At 34.4% G+C, this 24,010-nt stretch overlaps 1 protein-coding gene across 3 annotated transcripts in view; it reads left to right on the forward strand.

Moving 5' to 3' along the window:
• snx13 (sorting nexin 13) overlaps positions 1–24,010 on the forward strand; it is a 220,710-nt gene that overhangs the window by 108,150 nt on the left and 88,550 nt on the right. For all 3 annotated transcript variants that reach the window (XM_039736162.1, XM_039736163.1, XM_039736164.1), the window contains exons 8-12: positions 3,409–3,497; positions 8,739–8,822; positions 10,161–10,299; positions 15,820–15,908; positions 16,335–16,434. In XM_039736162.1, the coding sequence (XP_039592096.1) occupies positions 3,409–3,497; positions 8,739–8,822; positions 10,161–10,299; positions 15,820–15,908; positions 16,335–16,434 (501 nt within the window). The remainder of the gene's footprint in view (positions 1–3,408; positions 3,498–8,738; positions 8,823–10,160; positions 10,300–15,819; positions 15,909–16,334; positions 16,435–24,010) is intronic.

Genomic DNA, 24,010 nt, shown 5'->3' on the forward strand with positions numbered 1-24,010 from the left:
GATGGTCTTTATATAAAAAAACATTTTTATGTTACTTATATAAAAGCTAGATCGAATGTTATTTACCTATTTACCTTGATTTATGTAATTATCTTCCTACAGTGAAAAGTTACAAGTAGACTGTAGAGCTTCCTGTATTTGATCGACACAGGCATGCTGACAAAGTACATGTGCAATGCTTCTTCAGTACGCGAATGACTTGAGCTGCAGGTGGAAGCTTCTGTTGCACTTTACTTAACTGTTGTTATGGTTCTTCTTTTGTCCAGAAATGGCCCCTTAAGCTTTATGACCTTAGTCTTGGAAAGTATTTTGCCTGTGAGACGACTGGAATCTTTTCCTGAATAAGGAGTGGCATTGCACTTATACTTTGTCAGTATGCCCATGTTGATCAAACACAGGAAGCTCTGTAGTCTACTTGTGACTTTACACTGTAGGAAGATAAGTACATAAACCAAGGTAAATAACATTTGATCTGGCTTTTATATAAGTAACATAAAAATGCTTTTTAAATAAAGACCATCAAAAACATAATCACAAACAGATCTTTGCACGATACCAAGCTCTGTAAGCCCTTCTTTTTTGTTGAAGGACATGAGTCTGGCAGGATGACGGCCAACCTCTTGCTGCATCCAAACAGTGCCATCATTCGCCTTTATGCCTGGTGCAGCTGCATTGTTCTTATGTGTGAATGGATGCTTCTTGTGGGGAGGGATTCTGTTCTGTTTCTCCAAAATACAACCCTCATCCTCATCTGAGTTCACCTCTGTTATAGCACATCTTTATTTGAAAACAGCAGTGTGAGATCGGGGGGAGTGTGAACGTGACTGAGAGAAAAAGACAGAATTTAAAAAAAAAAAAAAAAACAGCTACGTTGTTCTTATGTGTGACTTGATGTTCCTTGCGGGGAAGCCTTCTGTTCTCTTTCTCAGATGTAGAACCCTCACCTTCATCCGAGTTCACCTCTGTTATAGCATGATTTATCTGAAAACAGTAGTGTTAGATCGGGGGGAGCGCGACTGAGAGAAAAAGACTGAATAATAATAAAATAAAAAAAAGTTAACCATTACAAGTACCATAAAATTACACCGGCTGTTACAGACTCAGATCAAATGTATGTTTTTCTTCTATAATAGTAACAATTAGGGCAGCTCACTACAGAAAACGGTAATTCTTGGAAGCGAATGGAATTGAACCAGCAACCTCTTGATTATGAGTCACAAGTTCTTACTGTTGCACCACCCAAGCGGTCGTGTCAGTGTCGTACCCTAAGCCAATTTCTTTTTCTTCAGTTATAGTCTTGAATAGAACCGCTCTTGTTTTGTTATACGTGTATCTTTTAAGAAAGTGTTTTGTCATTAGTACTTTTTCGATTTGGCAAAATTTACACTGGATGTCCTTCCTGACCTAACCCTCCCCATTAGTACTATAACATGAAAAATTTTCTGTTTTAGGTATGTGTTCAACATTTCTTGCCTCACATTTTCTGTCATCCTACTGTACTTTTACCCAGATCGTTGCAGACATGAAACACACATGAAATGCATGTGTTTCAAATAACAATTTATTATTTACCCTGTACAACTCCAGTCACCTCACATCGATATAAACAGATTTGAGCTGGGAGAACATTTTGCCAGAGTTGAGCTGTGACGGTGGGGGGGATGGGTTAGCAGGATGCTTGCTTTTTGTGCTGATCCACACATTTGCAAAACAAAAGAGGCTAATAGAGAGGTGCAAAGGTATTTAAGGTGGCCCAGGATTACAAGTTTTTTCATAGGCTTCAGGGATTCTAGTGTTAAATGTTTGTCTCTTACCTACCAGAAGGACTACGAAAATATTGAATGATGGTTATGGACAGATGGGACTAAAGTGAAACTTTTTAGGCATGGTGCCTATTATGTCTGATATAGACATAGATAGAATGTAATACCCTCAGTCAAACCATTGCGAAGGTAGTGTGAGGTGTGGGGATGCTTTGGGGTCTGGACGACTAGGCATTATTGAAGGAACCACAAGTTTCTCATAGAAAATTCTTAATGAGAAGAATGTTTGGTCATCTATCCACAAGCATAAGCATAGTTGGGACTTACAGAAGGCAATGATCCAAAAAGTTAAAGCAAGTTGGCATCAGAATGTAGGAAAAGAATCAAAATGAATAGGTTTGAACAGGCAAATTCAAAGTTTAGCCCAAAACCCAAAAGCAATTCATGATAGGACGATAAATGTTTAATTTATGCTTGAAACCTACCAGTGTTTCTGGAATAATCACTTTTTACGAGGAAGAGTGGATTAAAATTCCCCTACAATGATGTGAAAACCTAATATTCTAAGTAGCATTTGGCTGTTTTTATTGCAGGTAAATTTGATGCAGCCATTTATTATAGTAGGTTTTATTTTATAGGTGTTCGTTTTCTGTATGTTGCCATTGGATGTTATATAACTTAATTCATTCAATAAATGACTAGAGGAAACAAGTTACTTGTTCATTCAGGTAACCTTTTTGTAAGATTAGATTCTGGTTGAAGTCATAAAGCCTTTTAGTGTCGAATATATGCAACAGTAGAGAAAATTTTAAAAGGGAGAATATATTTCTGCATGGCACTGTGAATTCTAGAGTTTGTTAGTGGTAGGGTACGCTGTATAAATACAAGGTAATTAGTCAACAGCTTTGCTATACAGGCAGTTTAAATTTATCAGTTGAAGATTTGAATTACTTGAACTATTTGCAGATCATTCTTTATTGTAGCTATTAAATGAATTTGAACTGTATAATAAAATGTATTGTACTTTTTTTTATTTATTCTTATTTATAGTGCAGGAAAGTGATAAGACTATTCATACCTGACGTGGTGGTGTGATTGTAGAAGTGAAACTGGAATTTGGAGGAGAAAGTTTTGCGTTTCTGTAATAATTATCTCTATACTGATTTACACATTACCAAATCTGTAACTCCTTTGCATTTATTTCTCACGTTAAACCATTTGTTTTATTTAGAATTATCTTTTATGTTGGTAATTTCTACTAGTATTTGCTTTGAATTTTTAAGCATGGAAAAAGGAAAAACATACTCAGAGGCACAAGCATTTGTAATAATTATATACAGGGTCTTATTACTATACGGATATTATTTTCTGCGTAGACATTGTTGTAAACTTTACAAAGAAGAAAGAAAAATTTTGTCTTTAATTTTTGTCTCAACTAACAAGAATATCAGAAGTGTTTGAGTATGTTGTTAAAGAAATATTTTGAGATATTGTTTATTTTATGATTATTATACATTAAATGACAAAAATATGTTTTTAACCAGTGTTTCTAATTTAACATTTTTAATTCCTTCTGTACTTTTGGTTAGACTTGTCTAACAAGTTTGTGTATGTGTGTTTTTTTTTCCCTCTTTCCTAAATTAAGGTTTTTTGCGTGATCTCTGTGAAGTTTTACTGTATTTATTGCTACCTTCTGGAGACTTCCATAACAAGAATATGAGATATTTTTTAAGGGTAAGCAATTGCAGTGATCCAATCTATATTCTAATTTATTTAGAAACATTTGTTGAAAGTTACCATTTTCATAATTAAAACCTATCTTGAAATATTTATGAATTGTGTTAAATAAAATATACAATACCCTTTATGATGTGTAGGACAAAGACACATTTTTTCCTTGATTTACCCCTCTGCTTCACAGTTTAAAATTAAAAATCAAACATTAAATTTAAGGGTATTTGTATACATTTCAATCACATCATGTATCCTGAAATCAAAACACTTTTTATATATGGTCTCCCCCATTTCAGGGCACCATAATGTTTGTAACATAGCAATGGTGGGTATATTAAAGCAGCCATATTTAGTACTATGTTGCATATCCCTAGCATGAAATGACTACTTGAAATCTATGATTCATAGACATCACCAGGGGCTGAATATCTGTTCTGGTGATACTCGACCAGTCTCTATTGCAGCCATCTTTAGCTCCTACTTGTTTTGGGGGTTATTCCCCTTATGTTTTCCCTTCAGCATATGGAAAGCTTGCTCAATTGGATTTAAAGTGGGTAAGGGGCTTGGCCATTTAATAATATTCCATTTTTTAACTTTAAACTCCTATGTTACCTTAGCATTATGTTTGGGATCATTATCTTCTTGTTGTAGGATGAAGCGCTGTCCAGTGAGTTCAAAAGCATTTATGGGAACTTGAGCAGGTAAGGTGGTTCTGCACACCTCAGAATTCATTGTGCAACTGTCGTCAGCAGTTACATCATCAATGAAGATAAGTGTGCCAGTACCCGTGGCAGCCATACCTGCCCAAACCATAACAGCCCCACCACCATGTTTAACAGATAAGGTGGTATGCATTGGATTTGGGCAGTACCTTATCGTCTCAACAGTTTGATCTTGCCTTCACTCTGATACAAGTTAGTCTTTGCCTCGTCTGCCTGCAAGACCATTTTTCACAATTCTGCTGGCTCTTTTAAATATTTTTGAGGAAATAGGAATCTAGTCATGTTGGTTCTGTGGCAAATTAGTGCTTTGCATCTTGCAGTGTGGCATCTGTATTTCTGTTCATGAAGTCTTCTAACAAATCTGCCTCCTGAGGACTGTTTCTGATCTGTCAGACAGTTGTTTGGGAGTTTTTCCTTACCATATTGAGGATTATTCTATCATCAGCAGTGGAAGTCTTTTTTGGCCTGCTACTCCCTTTGTGATTACTGAGCTCAACAGAGCATTCTTTCTTTTTGATGATATTCCATATAGTTGATTATGTAATTCTACAGTTTTACAGTTGTCTCTAATGGTTTTATTCTTGTTTTTCAGTCTTATGGTTGCTTCTTTGACTTTCATTGGCACAGCTCTTGTCCACATGTTGAACAAGGCAAATTTAAACTCCAAAGGGTAGAAGTCAGCCTAGTTATCTTATGCTTGCACTAATGAAGCAATGAATCCCACCTCCTATGTAATCATAAACACCTGTGACTCCAGTTTTCCCAAACATTTTGGTGGCCTGAAATGGGGGTGACACATGTATAAAAAGTGTAATTTCTACTTACATGGTGTGACCGAAATGTATACAAATATTTGCAGTTTAATCATTTCTTGATGTGTAATTTTAAACTGTGGAGCAGAGTGGTAAATCAAGGAAAAATGTGCCTTTGTCCCAAACAATATGTTATGCGTTTTACAATTTTTTAATGAATGCATTACTAAAAATCATATTTTAAAATAGCTTTCTTAAGTATTGGATTTCAGCAGTGAATATATTACATTGTTTTCCTAAAAAAAACACAAAAACAACAAAACTGCTATTCTTTTCTGCAGCAGAGGAGTATAGAAAATGCAATATATGAATTAATGCACTTCTGCTATCTTACAATATATAGCCAAATATCACAGCCATGTGTGTTTTTTTTACCATCCACTTCATCAAGCATAAGCAAATTAAACACAGCTCTGCATGAGCACATTTGATCACCTCCAATTTAAACAGTAAAGCAAAGGCTTTTTTTGTATTAAAGGTGAAAAATGTTATTTGTTTTACACTGGCCTAATGATTTGTCTTTATTATAATGAAAAGTATGTCATGCTTCAAAGAAATTTTTGGAGATACTGTACAAACAAAGAAAAGGATTGATTTCGTCTGGAAGTGGAGTCAAGCGGTGGGTAAGCAAAGTATAGGAACTTAAAGCTGGCTCTCTACTGATTGCAACAATAGGCACTTTGCAGTTTTACCTGAATGAGCATTAAGGTCTACTCTGCATCCACTGTTTTTTTCATTTATGTAGTTCTTTATTTTTATTAAAAGACTGAAAGTTTTCTGTTAACATCCTTATTGAATGAGGTTGTTTTAGGCATGACATATATTAAAGGAGAAACAAATACGTATAAGAACAAAGCCACAAGGAACCTGTGCCTTTTACAGGAGCGGGTGACATGTATTAAGAACCGGTGTAGGACAGAATGCCATTCCACTACATGTGATTTATATTTCTATTTTTTGTTAATTCTGTTTTGTTCCAATGACTGCGTTGGCTTAATTATTTTTCACTCAGATCACTTGTGAGAAAAGTAAAAAAGAATTGAAATCAACGCAGCCACTCTTGAAATGCAATAAGCATCTTATTAATTTCATTTATCTTACTCTAACTTCTTACTTTTTCACTTTGACTGGAATAAGGTTGACAGAGTAGGACTTTTTTTTAGAGATGGCATACATTCACTTCTTTTGTCTTGCTAAAATGTAAAATGAAGCCAATGTAACTTACACAGTTTCCATTCTTATCTAAAACTAGATCTGAATCATAGAGCAAGCATGATGTCATTGCGGTCAAGACCATGAATTATAAAGAGCAGTTATCCTTTGTGAAGCTGTTCTCTGTGAAAGCAGGTTTTTTATATTTGTGAAATTATAAGGAATGTCATATTACATTGCCTTAACATGTACAGGTTTTTTTCAGCTGCCATTAAAGTTTTTATTTTTCTTTATGTTTTAATAAAGTACTAGGGATGTTGGTATCTTATTCTTTATATAAATATATAGTAAATTTGGTGAACTGTGCCACTGTACCCTAGTTCTAGCACAGAGTTCTCCAACTCTGGTGCTCTTGGGTTTTCATTCTAACCCTTTTCTTAATTGATGACCAATTTTGTTGCTAATTAACTTTTTTTCTCTTCTTTTTAATAAACTTTTTATTTAAGATGCAGTATTCCAAATTATTTCATATTTTTTAATGGCACCCAAAAAAATATGACACATAAATTGTGACCACCTAAGTTGGTGCCTTTAACTTCAACCAACTTTACTCCAATCAGTTTCTTAAGTAGCAGCCAATTCTTGTTGTTAATTAAACCTGTTATTTGGTTCAGTGGCTTCCAAAAATGTTTCTTTTTTTCTAATAACACAGTGAAAATGTTCTGTGAAACTGAGGAGGTCAGCATTACATAGACCTTCACCTTTCTTTATTTTCAGATATTGAATAATAGGAGCAGGTAACTGGGTCATGTGTTAGCTATTTTTTTTTATTTTGTTATTGTTTTTCTGCTTGTTTAACACTGACCTGTAGGAAAGAATGGCAAAATAAAAACAGTTAATCATCAGCATTTTTATGCCCACCTGGAGTTTGGGAGAAAACACAAGAGAACTTATATATTGAGGAAAGATTGGACAAACAGATGAGTTGAAGAATTCATTTTATTGAGATAAAATTTTAAACCTAACAATATCTGTGACACAAAAACAGCAGGCCTACAATGAAGTATAATCATGGTACTATCATATCATGCAGCAGTGACTTGGCCACTTATTAGAGTTGAAGTTGAAAACAGATTAAATACAGTACTAGAAAATATTGCAAGTGAGCTTGCTTCAGCATACTGGAAAGCTGAAACTTGAGAGCTAATTAACCTTTAAGAGTGGTGGTGATTTAGTGCACAAATCCAAGGCAACGCTAAAGTGACACATGAATAAACAGTGAGTATTCATAAGTGCCTGAATAAATTTCCCAAACTTTGCCCCATTTGGATCTTTGGCGTGATTTGAAAATGGTAGTTATTGAAACCTGGACGAGCTATATTAAATCAACCAAGAGGAATGGGATAAAATCTGTTGTAACCAGCTTTAAAAAGCTATTTGCTGCTGTTATAGCAGAAGGTCTTTCAGCCAAACAATATTTAAACAATATTTAAGATCTGAATGCTTACAAAAGTATATTTCAGACTTTGACCTTCAAGCAACTAATATTATCTTTCCTTTATTGTTCTTGACATTGTGTTTGCAATAAAAGTACTGTATTGAAACATTACATTGACATGTCATTTGCAATCCAGTAACATTTTTTTTTTATTTATTTAAATTTAAGGCATATATGATAGATAATATAAGGTGTCTAGCCTGTTTACTGTGTCATGCCAAGCAGACTCAAAATTATTTTTCTACTTTTAAAGATCCACATATGTAATGTTAACATTTACTACAGAAGAGATGGGATTATGCTTTGTCACAAAAAAGCCAATTCTGAATAGATGTGAATAAATGTGTCAAAGTCTGAGAAAAGTATCATTTTGTTTTAGTAGCACATCACATTATTGTATTGCTGTTAAAGATGAAATCCTTGTATACTGTTGCATGTTTTTTCTTTTAGACTTGTAAATATTTTTGGCATTTTAAATCTTGCCTTCCCAAGTGTGTTCATGAAAATGAATGAATAAATGTAAATCTTGCAGTATCTTGAAAGGATGCACTTTTTTCTGTGAAGCTTAAGAGTTGTGAAATGTTTTTTGTTATATAAAAGTAAAACAGTATAACAATTGTTTTATGACCAACTTTCAAAGAGAGAATAATTTGGAGAACTTTTTAAACTCATTTAATGTATGAAATTAGTAATGTCTTACATTTCTATTTATAATTTTACCTTATCTGTATGTTGTTTGTCTCCATGTTATAGAATCATACAATAACTATATTTCTTAGTATTACTGAGTTTTAAGGTGATAATTGAAATGTAAATACCAATTCTATTTTAATTTTCAGTATTGTTTTTTTTTTAAATCAAGTAATACCAAGTTGCCAAATGCAGAAAAATCCTAGATATTTTTTATCAGTATTAATCTAAAAACTAAGTGCTTCACATTATATTTTTATTTTCTCCATTACATTTTACTAAAGCATGTAACTTGAATTTTTAGTGGAGTTTACATATTTTGCCATAGCTAAAGGTTTTTTTTTTTCCTCCTCCTTCTTTTTCTCAGGAAATCCTTGCTAGGGGAATTCTTCTTCCACTAATTAATCAACTTAGTGATCCAGACTATATAAACCAGTATATTGTGTGGATGGTAAGAATTTCTATTTTAAAAATGTATGATTTAAAAAAAAAAATATATATATATATTATTTTTTTTTTTTAATAAATGATTGGTTGCTAGGAAGTAAAGGATGCTTTGGTTGTTATAGAGACATAGCCTGTCAAGACCCTCTGAGAGAGAGAAAGAAAAGAAAGCTCTCAATGGCAGTCAAACAGTTTGAGAAAATGCCATTTTTGCAAGATGGGCACTTCCAGGGGTTGAAAAACCAAGCAGATATCTTTGTATCTTTGAAAAGATATAAGGTGAGGACATTTGCGCAGGATGGAGAGAGAAGATTCTTACCTGGGAGGAACATTTAATATTCTACTAGATCGATTGCCAGAGTTCAACCTTTTTAGTTTAAGCAAACAGAAATTAAGAGGTGACCTGTTAGAAGTTTTAAAATCAAAGAAATTAGTACAGTAGATCCAGACCATTATTTTAATATGAGTTCTGCAGGAACACAGGGGCACAGTTGAAAACTTAAGGGTAAAGTGTACATGAGTGTTAATAAGTTTTTCTTCACTCAAAGAACCATTGTAGTGTATTTTACCAAATACTGTGGTAGAGAGTAGTAATTTTGGAGAAATTAGATGGATTAGTTTGGCAAGCTTTGCTTGTTTGAATGACCTTTTCTCGTCAAAATTTATTCTGATGGTTTAAAGTTTCCAGAGATGAAATGGTTTAAACCTGGGAATGAAAGTTAGTTTTGAAGCTGACAGGTAAAATAACTGATGTTTTTTTCCTATTAGTTTCTTCTGTAAGTATAAATCTGATATAACATTAAAGCAAGTTACATAAAACACATTTATACATAAAGTGAAACACATTGTTGCCGGTAAAACTTGTGGGAGGAGAAAGAAAGGCTGAAACTGAGCAGTACAATAAAGCTAACAGAAAGCAAATAACATTGTATAGTGTTTTCGTTAAATTAATTATGTACAATTTTAGTGATCATATTACCCGGCAGTGTGGCAAAGCAAAGTTCAGTTCTGCTTCACTAACATGCATAGGCAAAAATTGTTACAGGTATAAAGTTATAATTTATTCACATAGAATATAATGGAGATATTATTGGTATAGATTTTACGTGTGCTGAAGTTTTCAGCAGATGTTAATGAGTTATTGATATACAGATCTTTAAAGGTATTTATGCAGTATACATTTCAGATTTTATTATGAGAAGCTTGTAAAGATGTAGTTCATAGTAGCATATATATAAATAAATATATATGTATGTAAGATATATATATATATAATATAAATATAAAATTTATTTTTTATTAAAAAAAAGATGCACCATTTGCTACTGTCCGTTTCCATTAACAGATTCGTGACTCTAGTTGTAAACATGAGGCCTTTATGAACATTCTTAAATTATCTGATAAAGTTGGAGAACTGGAAGCTGTGAAAGATAAAGCAATAGAAGAGTTACAGTATCTCCGTTCATTAGACACTGCTGGTGATGGTAAGTCTAATTTTTATATTTATGATCACATTTTAAACTTTGTTTTAGTAGCTCATTTAGTTTGATTGCTTTCTTTTAGATTGTAATGGGTATTTTCTTGTTAGTTTAGCATTTAGGGTTATAGTGTCTTATACCAAGGACTGTTATTACTAGAGATACAGTTTTGTGAAAAACTATTTGCCCTCTTCCTGATTTCTTATTCTTTTGCATGTTTGTCACACAAAATGTTTCTGATCATCAAACACATTTAACCATTAGTCAAATATAACACAAGTAAACACAAAATGCAGTTTTTAAATGATGTTTTTTATTATTTAGGGAGAAAAAAAATCCAAACCTACTGTGTGAAAAAGTAATTGCCCCCTTTTTAAAAAAATAACCTAACTGTGGTGTATCACACCTGAGTTCAATTTCCGTAGCCACCCCCAGGCCTGATTACTGCCACACCTGTTTCAGTCACGAAATCACTTAAATAGGAGCTGCCTGACACAGAGAAGTAGACCAAAGGCACCTCGAAAGCTAGACATCATGCCAAGATCCAAAGAAATTCAGGAACAAATGAGAACAGAAGTAATTGAGATCTATCAGTCTGGTAAAGGTTATAAAGCCATTTCTAAAGCTTTGGGACTCCAGCGAACCACAGTGAGAACCATTATCCACAAATGGCAAAAACATGGAACAGTGGTGAACCTTCCCAGGAGTGGCCGGCAGACCAAAATTACCCCAAGAGCACAGAGACGACTCATCCGAGAGGTCACAAAAGACCCCAGGACAACGTCTAAAGAACTGCAGGCCTCACTTGCCTCAATTAAGGTCAGTGTTCACGACTCCACCATAAGAAAGAGACTGGGCAAAATGGCCTGCATGGCAGATTTCCAAGACGCAAACCACTGTTAAGCAAAAGAACATTAGGGCTCGTCTCAATTTTGCTAAGAAACATCTCAATGATTGCCAAGACTTTTGGGAAAATACCTTGTGGACTGATGAGGCAAAAGTTGAACTTTTTGGAAGGCAAATGTCCCGTTACATCTGGCGTAAAAGGAACACAGCATTTCAGAAAAGAACATCATACCAACAGTAAAATATGGTGGTGGTAGTGTGATGGTCTGGGGTTGTTTTGCTGCTTCAGGACCTGGAAGGCTTGCTGTGATAGATGGAACCATGAATTTTACTGTCTACCAAAAATCCTGAAGGAGAATGTCCGGCCATCTGTTCGTCAACTCAAGCTGAAGCGATCTTGGGTGCTGCAACAGGACAATGACCCAAAACACAACAGCAAATTCACCTCTGAATGGCTGAAGAAAAACAAAATGAAGACTTCGGAGTGGCCTAGTCAAAGTCCTGACCTGAATCCAATTGAGATGCTATGGCATGACCTTAAAAAGGCGGTTCATGCTAGAAAACCCTCAAATAAAGCTGAATTACAACAATTCTGCAAAGACGAGTGGGCCAAAATTCCTCCAGAGCTGTAAAGACTCATTGCAAGTTATCGCAAACGCTTGATTGCAGTTATTGCTGCTAAGGGTGGCCCAACCAGTTATTAGGTTCAGGGGGCAATTACTTTTTCACACAGGGCCATGTAAGTTTAGATTTTTTTTCTCCCTAAATAATAAAAACCATCATTTAAAAACTGCATTTTGTGTTTACTTGTGTTATATTTGACTAATGGTTAAATGTGTTTGATGATCAGAAACATTTTGTGTGACAAACATGCAAAAGAATAAGAAATCAGGAAGGGGGCAAATAGTTTTTCACACCACTGTAACTGTTTTAACATTTTAAGAGAAACTTATGTATAATATTCATAAATTGTTCCATATTGCAAAACTTTAAAAGCATTCCTTGTAAGATACATTTGAGCAAATTGTTTATTATTATTATTGACATGATCAATAGAATATATAGGTAGAGTTAAAATGGTAAGACAGAAGATCACACATTGGTATAATAAGATAAAGTGACCATACATGTTATCTCATGCTGCCAGACATTCAGTTTCGTAATCTGACTTGTGTATGATTCAGCTTTGTAATTTTAAATTAATTGTATAATATCCCTAAAATTTATCTTACGACCTCTTACTCTTCTTTCAGTAAGTAATATATAAATAACAAAGACTATTAACATTATTCAACAGAGATAATAAAGAAAGCAAGAATGATTATACAGATTGTTGGCAGAAAAAAGAGATTACATGGTATGGCATGCCATGTCAAGTTTTAATATGCAAAATAATAATAAGGATAAGCATTTAGTTCTGCTTTAAATAGCAAATGCTTCTATTCTATTTTAACATAAGTAGCATCAGAAGGGCTTCTCAGAATGACTTCTGTAATATGTGAATTGCGCAGACATAGTATTTGTAATTTGTATTGTTACTTGTGAATCTGTTACTTTGATTTTCATATGTTCCCCTTTTTTATAGGATACATTTGATGATCTTGAAGTCAAATATTGTTTTTTGTCAAGCATACATTTATTTTGTTCAGAAACTTTCATTGTTATTGTTGTTTATATTATTCATAGTATATTCTCTTGTGGCTTGCAGTTGATTTTAATGAGGTCCCACAAGAATTAAAAATAAAATAAAAAAAAACTCTCTTTTTAAAACATTTTTAAAGCAGTCCAGCTTCCCTTTCCATTTTACTCTTTCTCACAATACACAAAAGCCTTTCATGATGAAGTGTGTGGCTAGGTTCATGAACGGTACAGTTTCAATAATAATTTGATAGCTTTTGACTTTTTTAGCTTATTTACACTACTGATATGCAGTATTGCACTGTGAAAGTAATGAAACTTTCCACCTCATTGCCAAAACTTAACTTTACAAGATAGAATACTCTTACATTTCCAATAAGGATCAGCTACCTATACTATATGACAGAAAAATGAAAGAGAAAGACGATAGGACATACCACCACTGGAAATCGTGAATGTTACCTGGCGATAAGCCGTGATTGAAACATGGACCATTATGTGTGTCATTGGTGCAAACAATTTTCCAGCCAGTGTCAACTATGAAGACTTTACATTTTCTAAAATTATATTGTAGGTCATGATCAGAGTTGTAAGTAGACTGCATTCATTAAAGTTAGTTTATTCATCTTTCATCAATCAAGTACCAATTCCAATTTGCTCCATAGTGTTCTTAACACAAACTGTTTTACGTGGAAAACTTGGAAGAGAGGATTTAAGTTTCCCTCAGAAGAATTATTGCGCAAGTCTATGAGAAAAATAATTTCCAAATCTGAGGTGAATGATTATTTGCCATAATTGTGAAAATATAATTTTTCACTTCCCAAATACTAAACTGTTTAAGTCTTATAAGATTTTTTTCCCCAGCTATTTATGGTCCTGTGCATATGTTATGCTTGTGCGTTACCTAGATGGAAGATATTACTTAAATATTACTGTATTTACTCCCTCAGTAGCTTTTTATTTTGTTTTCATTCTTCTTCTACATGAAGCAGACCACATGTACAAACTCGTTTTAGTATATCGTTGACACCACCCACAATTAAAGCTGTATGCGAGTAAGAAAATTAAGCTAAATTCATGTCAGATACTAATCACTTGTAGGTCTGCTTTTTTAGTTTCATTTGGCAACAATTGATAAAGTAAAACATGATCAAACAAATTTTAAACATTCTTATATCCTAAAGAGAATATTAATCTCCTGGCTTTTAAGGAGTATCCTGGAGCCGGAAATTCTTCAAGTGTTAACTTGTTCAGTCATCTGAGAAATCCTTTTTAGGATCAAAACAATTACTTTGGGAAATCTAATCAAGCTTTATAATAATTGTAAGAGTTGAATATAATTCATATAATTATCCAGGGTAAGCTTTTGCTTTCTGCCTGAAGCTGCAGGGATAGCTTTAATCAAATAGATACATTTACAGACTGTTTTAATGCTTTTTGACTTTCATTTTTTAATCAGGTTTATTTAATCCAATATCAGTAAAAATTCCTTTATAGTTATTCTACTGTAATTCTGAGTGTTTTATGGTATTGTAAAAATGTTATTTTTTTTAGTTTCCTTTTAGAAAAGAACTTGAAACATGTAATACAAAAAAGCCACATATATATTTACCTTTAGGATTATTGATGTCAAATGCCAATCGTAAAAAATATGGTTAAATAATACCAGCACTGAATTTTATTGTGTTTTCTAAAATGATGAACTACTGTAAATGTTTTATCATTAATAAATTACTGCACAAAATAAATATTTGCAAAACAATATATCTGATGTCACATACCTTCTCCTGATCTTTTTGGCAGTTTTTCTGTAATCTTTTTTTAAACTGAGAAGTGCATTATGAGAAATATTAAAACATTTGACCTAATAGAATTTTTAATATGCAGAATGCCCCTTTTTCCCCCTATACGAGTGTAGTGCATTATTTAATTCAAAGCTCTCTTTTTTAGCAAATAGATGTAAACCTATTTTAAAAATTCACTTTTTTAACATGTAACTATTTCTAGGCTGGCACGGTGGCGCAGTGGGTAGCGTTGCTGCCTCGCAGTTAGGATACCTGGGTTCGCTTCCCGGGTCCTCCCTACGTGGAGTTTGCATGTTCTCACCGTGTCTGTGTGGGTTTCCTCCGGGTGCTCCGGTTTCCTTCCACAGTCCAAAGACATGCAGGTTAGGTGCATTGGCGATTCTAAATTGTCCCTAGTGTGTGCTTGTCTGTGTGTGGGTGTGTGCGCCCTGGGGTTTGTTTCCTGCCTTACACCCTGTGTTGGCTGAGATTGGCTCCAGCAGACCCCCGTGACCCTGTAGTTAGGATATAACGGGTTGGATAATGGATGGATGGATAACTATTTCTAGTGAATTTTTATGTGTTCTTATGCATGGTCTTTTCTTTTCTGTGTTTGAATGCTGCCAAATTTCGTAGGCAACACATTTCAACAGCAATAATTTTTTCCATAAACCTTTAGCACTTACAACTTACAGCATTTTCATAGCACTTTATTTTCCTCTCCCATAACTGTAGCAACGATTTCCAGTCCAGTTTCAAGTGCCATTTAGCAATTTATAGTTTTTATACTAGTATTGAACTGGTGTGCATTTGTAGGTTTGATGATTTGTTTGACTCTAAGATGTAACCAATTCCAGTAATTTGGATATTTGTTCCTTTTCAGACAAGCTTTCCCGCTTTGATTTAGGGAAAAATACATTAGCATTTTCATTTACTATGGTGAAAAGCAGGAAATGTGTCTTGTATGTTCTATCTCCCCTGTTCTTCTAGTAAAACATAAAAGTATTTAAATGCCAAAAATATAATTCCTTATAACTATGATGATTTAAAAAAAAAACAAAAAAAAAAACTATTAATACAACTTTTTAAGTTCCTCCAAGATATAGTTAACCTAAATGGTCTGCCAATGGGAATATTTCTAGATATAACTCTATATGTTGTGTTTTTCTTATTTTATATTTTGCAATTATTACTTTACAATTCTCTGTATGATGCATATAAGTAGTTAATTATGTAATTATCCCATGTTTTATTGCAGATATTAATCTTATAAAGAATCAAATAAATAGTCTAATGTTTGTTAAAAAAGTCTGCGAAACAAGAATACAAAGATTGCAGTCAGGAAAGGTGAGGTTTCTTTTTATAATATACTCGGTTATTTTTGCAAAACTCAAAGTATTTAAAAGCAAAACAAGTAAATTCAGTATAATTGACCATTAACAAGAAAAATGGAATTATATTCTTAATTGAATATTGTATAAAAAAATTTGAGACATTACTTGAATGTAATCATTAACCTTAAAGCTTTGGATAATCTAGCTTGTTAATGTTCACATATCTTACTTGTTTTTCACCATTTTTGCTGGTCTAACAAGTTAATTATATTGTTATTGTTTATCATTGCTCTGGTACTGTATTTAAGACATAGTATTCTTTTGAAAAGTGTTCTTTTCTCGTAATTTAGAACAGTACTTTACAGTGATATTGTCTTTAAACAACAGCATTTTAAATGTAGATTAAATAACAACAGTTTTCTCCTCCAATATCCTGTAGGAAATTGATGCTTTGAAACTAGCAGCAAACTTTGGAAAACTTTGCATAATTCCTCTGGAACATATTTTAGTTCATAACATTGCACTACAGTTTTTTATGGGTAAGTATTTAAAAATCAGTTAATAAATATTACTGTTAAGGTAGTGAATTATGACAAATTCTGCATCTTTTTGCCATTTTAGTTAAAAACAAATATAAGACATTTTTGTTTTGTGGATTGATTGAGGTTTATGTATTTCTCCTCAGTTGGTATATAGCTTAGTTGAGCTTTTTTGTTTTTTATCCCACTGTTTACTGCTTATATTTAACAAATTATTTGATCTTGCAAGATTGCTAAAAAATCTTAATGAACTACAATTCAGTCAGTCAGTCATTTTCCAACCCACAATATTCTAACACAGGGTCATGGGTGTCTGCTGGAGCCAATCCCAGCCAACACAGGGCACAAGGCAGGAACAAATCCCGGGCAGGGTGCCAGCCCACTGCAGGGCACACACACACACACACATACACTCCCACACACCAAGCACACACTAGGGACAATTTAGGATCACCAATGCACCTAACCTGCATGTCTTTGGACTGTGGAAGTAAACCGGAGCACCCGGAGCAAACCCACACAGACGCGGGGAGAACATGCAAACTTCACGCAAGTAGGACCAGGGAAGCTAACCGAGGTCACCTTAACTACAATTCATTCATTGAATAAAATTCTTATATATACTGTACATTATATGTAGTGTATGTACTATATATATATATATATATATATATATATATATATATATATATATATATATATATATATATAAATAAATATAAATATAGTGACAGATAGGGGGCGCTATCGCTCCCTTGAATCCTTGTCCAAGACGCCAGACAACAGATAAAAGTCCAAAAGTAGACTATATTTATTCTGCACAGTGCACAAAGCACCCTCCTCTCCATAATACTCATACATACAATCAAACCCAATACACAATAATAAACTCTCCACCACTCCCAGACACGTTGTCACCCTTCCACCCAGCTCAGCTCTCCGTCTGGGAGCTCCCACAGTCCTGTGTTATTCTCTGACCCGGAAGTGTTCCAATCCCCAGTCCATGTGTTCTCCTATCACTTCCAGGTCAGATCAAAAGTCCTTTTCTTCACCCCGGAAGCACATCATTCCCCTTGTCCATGTAACTCAGACGTACTTCCGTGGCGTAAGGCAAATAAACGTTGTTCCTCCCTGCAGCGTCTCCTAACTGCCCCCATGGTATCCAGCAGGGCTGTGCATAAAGACTCCAATGTCCATGATGCCCTGCTGGTCTTCGGGGCACCTCCATACTGCAGGGAGGGCTCCACCTGGCGGCGTGGGGGTATTGGCTGGGATGAACGGCCGGCCATACATCACAATATATATACAATGCAAAAATTAAAAAAACATTGTTTTCTGACATTGTTGTAACTGTGATTGAATTCACCTGCCATGACTCATGGCCTACCTGAAAATTGATCCTTAGCCCCTCGAAGGAAACAGAGATATTATTTTTTATTTATTTTATTTTGTATCTGTCTGTGTTCATTGTACATGGTGATACTATATAGTTGTATCTATACAATTTGCACAGCATGCAACTTCAGAGAATCATAATAGGTGTATTCTCTGTTACAGGCATCATATCCTTTCAACTCTTGGGCCGATGACCATTTTCCCAGAATGGCAAACATCTACTAGCTAATACTGAGCACAACAGCTTCAAATTATGATGATGTAACTAATGTCATTTTCAAACTAAGGTTGGGTTTTTCCCAGAAAGTAGACATAATTCAATGATCTATCCTGGAGCACAACAGAACAGATCAGCTGTCCCACTCCAGCAATAATTTCCTTTTTTACTGTTATATTAGAATCTTTTTAGTTAGCCAATAAAAGGTGTCATTTTGCTTGGCTTTTCTCTACATTCATAACGGCTAACACGGTGCAACACCCTAGTACTACTGTTTTATTTGTAATGCATTCTAGTTAAATTAGTTATTCCAACTGGACCCATTTTTAGTGCGGTTGGATGTGAATTTGCAAGTGTTCTGTGATGGACAATTGTCCTTCACAAAGTAAGTTTCCTCCTTCTGTCTTATCATGCCAGAGTATGTTTCATAATTATATTAGTCTATAAAGAAGTAAGTTGGTTTACAAAGTGGAAGAAAGATTTAAATGAATAGATAAGGTTTAAATTATTGTCCTTCTTAAAAGTAACTTCTTACATATTTATGATATCAAAAATCATCAATATTAATCTTGTATAACAGTTTTTAATACACAATGACAGGATGATGGTTGATTTTCAGAAAACTAAACAATTTTTTTTTTATTGAGAAACAACTTTTAAAAGGTATGTCTTCAAGGGGTCTAATACCATTAATATCATATTCTTTAAATATTCAAAGCAAAAATGGAAGATGTATTTTATGTACTTGTAGAAGAAAATAACAAACAAGTAAGGCACTGTGCAATCTCAGAATCTTCCACGGTGTCACCTTTACATCATTGTCCACTCATACATATTACGTTTTTAAAATTACACATCTTTGGTTTCTTGTTCTTGCCTGCAGAGAAAGAATCACATGTCCTAATTAAAATAGATCCATGTGGACTGTGGAAGAGGATTTGTAAAACAAAATTTGGAGTAAGGAGTAAAGGATTCCAAATGTTTTTCTGAAACACTATTTCTCTATTACCAGAGAGTGCACAAATCAACCAATTCAGAATTGTTTCAACTAGGCATGTGCGATATACATCGTTTGCGATTATATCTTAATTGCTGTTTTAACGATGTGCAAGATTAAATTATCGAGTATGTAACTCGCTTTGCAAAAAAAAGAAACAGAATTCATTCACTAATGCAACAGTATAGACCATTGCGTGTGCGCAAAGCGAGTTGCGTCGCTTCCTGCCTCAAAATGAGTGATAAAACAGCCTCGCCATCAACGTTGTCAGAGTTAATTGCCAGACGTGGTTCATTCTCACTTGCATGGCAGTGGTTTGGTTTTGAAAAGACTGATGTTGCTCAAAAGACGGCAATCTGCATACTATGTGGTAAATCGGTTGCCGTTAAAGACTGCTTGACAACTAACTTGTTTCACCATTTGTGAACTAACCACTGCACAGAATACGAAGAATATGAAATGCTTAAGGAGTCAACTGTCCAGCACAAGTCTAAAGTAACCAAGGTACAAGTGCAAAAACACACTCAGCAAACTTTAGCTGACTCAATCTGCAAAAATGTGCCTTACGACAAGAAAAGCAACAGATGTCATGACATAACAAATGCCGTCACCAATTACATCGCAAAAGATATGGTGCCAATTCAAGTGGTTGAGAGAGATGGTTTTAAACAACTTTTGAATACTTTAGACCCAAGGTATACACTGCCTGGCCAAAAATATTTCTGTCAAACAGCTCTGCCTAAGTTGTATGATTCGTGTTGCCAAACTCTGACGCGTAAACTGCAAAAGATTTCACATTTTGCCACAACAACGGCTTTATGGTCAAGCCGAACATCCGAGCCATACCTTTCAGTAACGGTGCATTTAATTTACGAAAACTGGCAACTGCAAAGCCTCTGTTTGCATATATCCTACTTCCCACAAGATCACACTGGCGTCATCATTGTGCAAGGTCTGAAAGATGCGCTGGCATCATGGTCACTGCGAGAAAACCCCATGGTTTGCATTACAACAGACAGCGGGGCTAATGTTGACAGTGCACTAAGGATTAATAGCTGGAAGAGGCTACCTTGTTTTGGGCATAGGCTTCATATTGCAATTGGTGAGTAATTTGGGGTTCCTCTATAAAATGCAGTTTAGGTTAAAAATACAAAAAGACCTGATAAGTAAAGCTATAGATGACAAAAATATAATTCAATATAATTTCAAATAATACATTACATTATCTTGGAATTATCATTATCGTCGAAGTCCCAGAAAATATCGAGATATTTTTATTTTCCAATATCGCACACCCCTAGTTTCAACCCACCCTAGCAGTGGGATGTCCTTCAAAGATTATTGCAAGCATGTGCTGCACAATGTACAAGGTGGGGACAAGGAATCCTAAGGGAGAGCTAAGGATTTGAACTTAGTGATATCTGTGTCTGTTAGCCTCCTATAAGGAAATGATAAACAAGACCACTCTTCTTCAAAAACATATTGCTTTGTGTTTTAATTTTGGTGAAGATTATACATTGTCTTCATACAAATGATTGTACTTTGTCAGCATACCTTTTTCAGTCAAACACAGGAAGCTCTGCAGTCTACTTGTGACTTTACACCGTAGGAAGATAAGTAAATAAATATAAGTAAACAACATTCAATGTGGCTTTTATATAAGTAACATATAAATGTCTTTCATGTAAAGACCCTCAAAAAACATAATTGCAAACAAAACTTTGCACGATACCTTGGCGAGCTCTGTAGGCCCTGCTGTTTCGTTGAGGAACATGTGTGGCAGATTAATTTGCAGAATGATACCCAACCTTTTGCTGCATCCAAATGGTGCCATCTTTTGACTTTATGCCTGGTGTAGCTGCATTGTTCTTATGTGTTGGTGGGCGTTTCTTGTGGGGTGGGCGTCTGTTCTCTTTCTCTGATGTAGAACTCTCATCCTCATCTGTTTTCAACTCTGTTAAACCACGTCTTTATGTGAAAAATAACAGTGTCAGATCGGGAGGGGTGTGAACGTGACGGAGAGAATAAAACTGAATAATAAAAAAACAAACGCTAACCTTTACCAGTACCATAAATTTACACCGCCTGTTACAGACTCAAATCAAATGTATGTTTTTATTCAATAATAGTAACAAGTAGAAGAGCTCACTACTCAAAACAGTAAATGTAGGAAGGACCTGGAATCGAATCCGCAACCTCTTGATTATGAGACAGCAGTTCTTACCTCTGCACCGCCCAAGTGGTCGTTTCAACATCGTGTACCCTAACCCAATGTCTTTTTCTTTAGTTATATTCTTGAATAGAAGTGTACTTGTTTTGTTATACTTTTACCTTTTGTGAAACTGTTTATTTGATATTTGGACATGTCAACATTTTTTCATTAGTACTATAACAAGAAAACAGTTTCTGTTTTAGCTATGTGTTCAACATTTCTTGCCTCGCATTTCTTGTCATTCTACATTTACCCAGATCATTTTAGACACAGAACACAAATGAAATTCATGTGTTCCAAATGACAATATATTATTTACCATATACAATTTCAGGCACCTCACACTCAGATAAACAGACTTGAGCTGGTGGAACTTTTTGTCCAACTTAAGTTGCATTGGTGGGGGATGAAATAACAGGCTACTTGTGCTGATTGACACATTTGCAAAACAAAGACACTGATGAGGAGGTGCGAGGGAATTTAAGGTGGCCCGACATTACGACTTTTTTCGTAGGCTTCAGGGATTCTAGTGTTAAACACTTTTTCTAATTCTTGACCCTTATTATTTAACAGTGTATACAATAAACATAGAAAATTGTACAATTTTGTTCTGTGGTCTTTGCTTAGTCAAATGGTTATTGATACTAGTAAGCCTTGATGAAAATCTCATTTTTACAGGAATAAAGTAAATTCTGAATGTTACAAAAACTTTACTTACAACTGCAGAGCATAGTGTACAAAATATGTCATTGCATTTATTTTATATTTATTATTTTTGTGTTTATTATCACTTACATTAAACAAGCATTTATCCATTAAAAACAACAGGTTATAGAAATCAATTGTATTTACCACATATTTAGCTACTGCAATGCAGTAGTATGCTGTATTAATTGAAAAATTAAATGGGAAACTTAAAAAAAATTAGTAAACATATTCACACACTTAACAATGGCATTAATTAAATCAGTTTTGGCAATTTGAGTACATCCTAAGTCACATTCTACAAATATGTAATAGTCTAGTACTTACTATTTCCTCCATGACCTTTTAGTACTGCCTTGATCTGTTTTGTCATTAGGTGCACTAATTCAAAACATATTGCCGCTTCTGTCCTGTTCCACTCCTGGAGAATGATTTCCTTGATATCCGGTGGGGAATGCTATGCAACGTCTGTCTTCAGAATTCCCCACAGGCCCTCCATAGGGATGAGGTTCCTTGACAAAGCAGTAGTCGCTTTGGAAGAATGTTTGGTATCATTGTCTTATTGAAAAATTGTCAGGGTGTGGAGGAAGGTAGCATCTTTTTTTTTCAGCATTAAGAAGTACATCGGTGAATTAATGTTGCCATTGATGAAGTACAGTTCTCCAACACTTTTAGAACTCCTGCATCCCCATGTAAGAGCTCTACCATCACCATGCTTCAATTGTGGCAACCATGCATGTCTCATCAGAGAAATTGCTTCTTACATTAATGGCAACCATGCATACCACAGCTCATTAGGAGGTAACAGCTTACAAAGATGACCTGAACATTTCAGGGTGTTTTTATTTTTAGAATGTCTGTGACACAGTTATATTATTTTTGCTACTGTATTTTGACTTAATTACAGTCATTATTTGATCTTCTTTTGGCCTTGTCCTCTTTTGTACAATGAAATAATTACCTTACTTGGGTCTCTGGACAATTTTCTCCGATGTGGTTCCATTGTCAGCATTATGTCTGGAAGTCATTTAATGGGTTGTACATAACTATTATTTGAAGGTGAATTGATTACACCTGTTTGAGTGTGATGGTTCCATAAACTAATCTTTTAATTAATTAGACATAATTAGCCTCAGGAATAAAACTTGAGTTTTATTTATGCAGTTTTAGGAAGGTGTGCTCATTTTTGCAAAATAGCCTTTTATCATTTTGTTAAAAAAAATAAAAAAACATTCTATCTGGATTAGTGTTGACATGTTTCATTGGTTAACCAGCATTGCTGACATAGTGCTGTTTTATAGGAACCCTAAATGTATCTTAATTGTCAAGAGAGAGAGCTATATATGTTAGCTTTCAGAGGAGTTGTAGTATATATATATTGTATTGTATTGTATTGACCCCTTACTTTTGACACCCACTGCACGCCCAACCTACCTGGAAAGGGGTCTCTCTTTAAACTGCCTTTCCGAGGTTTCTTCCATTTTTCCCTACAAGGTTTTTATTGGGAGTTTTTCCTTGTCTTCTCAGAGAGTCAAGGCTGGGGGGCTGTCAAAAGGCAGGGCCTGTTAAAGCCCATTGCGGCACTTCCTGTGTGATTTTGGGCTATACAAAAATAAACTGTATTGTAAACTGTATAGTCATTTAAGGTGTATACTTGAACAATCACATGTCCTCCTACTCTGTTCCGGCAAACAGTACAAGATCATTATCACTTTCACACGTATATTCAGATTTAGTGTTTATTTCCAAGTCATATATATATATATATATATATATATATATATATATATATATATATATATATACAGTGGAACCTCGGTTTGCGAGCATAATTCGTTTCGGAAACGTGCTCGCAATCCAAAGCACTCGTATATCAAAGCAAATTTCCCCATAAGGAATAATGGAAACTCAGATGATTCGTTTCACAACCCAAAACTATTCATATAAAAATGATTAATACAAAATATAAAGTAAAAATACATAAAACAAATTAACCTGCACTTTACCTTTAAAAAGAATCATGGCTGGTGTGATTGAGTTTCTAAACTTA

This window comes from Polypterus senegalus, chromosome 15 (genome assembly GCF_016835505.1).
Source record: "Polypterus senegalus isolate Bchr_013 chromosome 15, ASM1683550v1, whole genome shotgun sequence".
Lineage (NCBI taxonomy): Eukaryota > Metazoa > Chordata > Cladistia > Polypteriformes > Polypteridae > Polypterus > Polypterus senegalus.